General features: G+C 46.3%; 1 protein-coding gene across 1 annotated transcript; it reads left to right on the top strand.

The window, feature by feature from the left end:
• Positions 1-1,387: 1,387 nt before the first annotated feature.
• Positions 1,388-3,175, top strand: LOC147885668 (fatty-acid-binding protein 3, chloroplastic-like). Its single transcript, XM_087396719.1, has 5 exons — positions 1,388-1,587; positions 2,057-2,155; positions 2,334-2,486; positions 2,658-2,878; positions 2,996-3,175. The coding sequence occupies exons 1-5, from the start codon at positions 1,404-1,406 to the stop codon at positions 3,152-3,154; spliced, it is 816 nt and encodes a 271-aa protein (XP_087252845.1). The 5' UTR covers positions 1,388-1,403; the 3' UTR covers positions 3,155-3,175.
• Positions 3,176-3,384: the final 209 nt, after the last annotated feature.

Genomic DNA, 3,384 nt, shown 5'->3' with positions numbered 1-3,384 from the left:
AAAGAGGATGTTGTTGTTGGGACAATGAAGCGAATCCATCCTAGAAAGGGGGAGCCATCGTCAAAATCAAGGAGGTGTGAGGTGGTTGCTTGCCTCCAAAGTCGAACCACCATATGTCTGCATCCTCAAGTCAACAAGTGGCTCATAAAACCAAAGAAGGGCAAGAGAGAAAACAAGGGGCTTAGAGTGCATTCACATGTCCTCAAGCTCCTCCATAGATGCTGAGGCACCTTGCTCAACACTCCCTACGTTTGCCATTCCATACGATGTCTAGAGCCTATTTTTATATATGCCACCATTTGCATCTTCTTCAACTTGCTCTCCTTGTCTCATTGCTCGTAGAGTTTTTGGGAGGTTTAATAGAATAGACTCTCACTGGAGACTCCTAAAATCTAGTGTCCCCTACAAAGGTGCTTAACATCGGCAAATTGCCTAATGTTAGTGGAGCAAATTCAAGCTCGTACTTTACAGGTGAGAATGGAAGATGCAAGCGTGGAAATGGTTTGATTATGCTATTCCAAAAAAAACGGTGAGTTTTATGGAGGATTGACAAATATCCACACATCATTAGGACATTGTGTGAACGTTTTGAAGTTTGGGGATTGTTTGCTTCACAAATGTTTGGACATGTTTGAAATAAATAAATCTGACCTTTAACCGTTGTTTTGCAAGGTTCTCGGTTCTAGCCCACTTTTTCATATATGGGTGGCCTTTCTATGTCATATGTGCTTATTTCCCTATGAACAACTAAGGTTATTTGGATGTCAGGGCTAGGAAATGGTGTTCGAGTTTTCGTGTATTTCACACATGACCGGGCATTGTAGTAGCTCCCAATGGGATCAACGGCTCTCAAAACCTACACTTCTTTGGGTTGTCCACACCCAGGGCGGCGTCCACAAGCTGGACAAAAACAAAATACGATAGACATGAATTTCATCCAATTATTTTGTGCCAATGCTCCCTCCCCTTGTCTAAACATGTGTGAATCCTGCCTAATTTCTCTTCGATGGCCAATTCACCTAAACGTCTGACTTGCAACAATAGGGGTGGCCGACAAAGGTGGAATGACCCCATTGGTTGGTGATTTGGACGTCGAAGGGAAGGGTGTTGACCCCGCCTCCTCCTCCTCCCCTTCCAATCACCCTCACTTGCACCAATTAGAAGCCTTGGTGAGCTTTGACCAAGTTGCGTTGGGAGCTAACGCCCGAAAGGAGACGTCAGCGTGTCAGGAGCTGACACTCGAAAGGAACATGTGTGCCGGATATACTTGGTGGGGGATTGGTGTGAGCCAGGAAAGAAAGTGACAAAAACACAAAAAGTTGAAAAGGGAGATAAAACTCAAGAAGGCAAAAGGGCCTTAAGAGAAAGTGAAGGGGAAGAGGAAAGAAAGAAAGAAGGGAAAGATGGGAGCTCAAAGCACTTGTTGCATGGTAGCCGTGGGCAGCAATCCCCTGATAAAATCCTTCTCTTCTTCTTCTTCATTCCAACGCATTGCTCTCTTCCCCAAACGCACTACACTCCCCCTTCGCCTCCCCTTCCCTCCTCTTCATCGCTCTCGTTGCTTCCCCTGCACCTCCTCTGCCTCTGGTACCTTCTCACCACCCTTTACATCCCTCAGCTTTGCCCCTGATTTCTGGAACTCCATCGTTTTGCCCCATTGTTCCATCTGCTTATTTTGGAGTCCTCCTTTTAGTAGTTGATTTTGGGCTCGATTGGTTCTCCTGTTCCTGATGTGAAGCAATCATTCAAAGTGTTGAGAAGAATTGCCAACAGGAGCCACTGATGTTGATCGATTGGTTCTTCTGTTCCTGCTGATTTTGGGCCTCAGCTTCGATGTGAAGCAATCATTCAAATTGTTGAGAAGAATTGCCAACAGGAGCCACAACATCTGCTGATTTTGGAGTCGATTTTTTTATGCTTGCTTTTGGGCTCGATTTTTTCCTTCTGGATTCCTGCCGATTTTGGGCTTGATTGTTTCATCTGGTTTCCAGCTGGTTTTGGATTCGATTGCTTGATCTGGGTTCCAGCTCATTTTGGCCTCCATTGTTTTATCTAGAAACTGGAACCGCCGTCATAGAGCCAGCCACCAATGTGGAATTCTCCGCATCTCTCCTCGCGCCTGGAGGCTCCGAACCTTTGTCCCTTGCCGGAACAGGTATTCACCAAGACATTTCTTGAGTGAGCACTTGCAATCAGGACAAATATGAGCGAAAGAGAGTCCCTTTGCTCGTCTAGAAAGCTTTGGATCCACCATCTAACTCCGAGTGTGTCTGCATGGAGCATTGGATAGTAATTTTGGAGAATGCTTGCCTAAGCCCGGCTCGCAATTGCAGGTTGCAGAGAGAAGAGCATTGCCTTCATCCGTGTTAAAGTCTATGCTGTTGGTGTGTACTTTGGCAGTGGCATTTCAGCCTCTCTTGCCGCTTGGAAAGGAAGAGGAGAAGAACTGTCCAAAGACATTTCGTTCTTCAAGGCAGTGACTGACGGTAAGTAGAACATCTATATACTTACTTTCTACGAACGTAAGTAATGGAATCAGGGATGCTGATAGGATTAGGCTTTAGTTTAAGCGCTCAGTACATCCGTCTAGGTTTGCTAGTAGTTCGAGGCTGCCAAATGAAACGTCGAGTACTGTATATGACGTGTTCGATTTGCAGCCTCAGTCGAGAAGGCGATCAAAATAGTTCTAGTGAGGGACGTGGACGGCGCTACATTTTGGGGAGCTCTAGATGAAGCGCTTACGCCCAGGTTGAAAGCCGTGAACGCGGGTTCTGCTGGGCAGGAGGCATTGGATGCTTTCGGGAAAGTGTTCCAAGGTCGATCACTGAAGCAGGGCACGTCGATCTACTTGACTTGGGTGCAGCCCTTCAAGCTTGAGGTAAAGAGTTACCTTCCTGAAATTCTAAAATTTCTGCAATCTTAGATGGGTTCCGACGTAGAAGGAATCTTTTAAATGGTCAATGCTTGCTGACGAGGGAAAGTGATGGCGTGCAAGGTTGCTGTGTCGGGAGATGGTGTGCTGCCTACAACAGTAGAAGTATCCATAGACTCTCCTGCTCTCGTTCCAGCACTGTATGATGTATATTTGGGGGACAACCCTGTGTCTCCAACAGCCAAGGCATCCATAGCCTCTGGCCTTGCAGCTTTGCTGTAGGTGCTGCATGGATTACTCCACAGAAGGTATACGACTGATACCAACATTGCATGATGTTTCTTGAGATAGAATCATTTGTCTCCCCAGCTAAGGTATCAAGTTTCAATAGCCTCTGCAGGGCCTTGCAGCTTTGCTGTAGCTGCTGCATGGACTTTCTGCACAGAAGGCAGAGTATGCAAAAAAGATGTCTCACGTTGTGTCATTCTGATAGGGCTCATAGCAATACTGCT

The sequence above is a fragment of the Dipteris shenzhenensis genome, chromosome 25 (assembly GCF_047967505.1).
Source record: "Dipteris shenzhenensis isolate YYH24624 ecotype China chromosome 25, Dip_SZ_1.0, whole genome shotgun sequence".
NCBI lineage: Eukaryota > Viridiplantae > Streptophyta > Polypodiopsida > Gleicheniales > Dipteridaceae > Dipteris > Dipteris shenzhenensis.
Note: the sequence above shows the minus strand (reverse complement) of the source record. Positions and strands in the feature narration are given on the sequence as shown.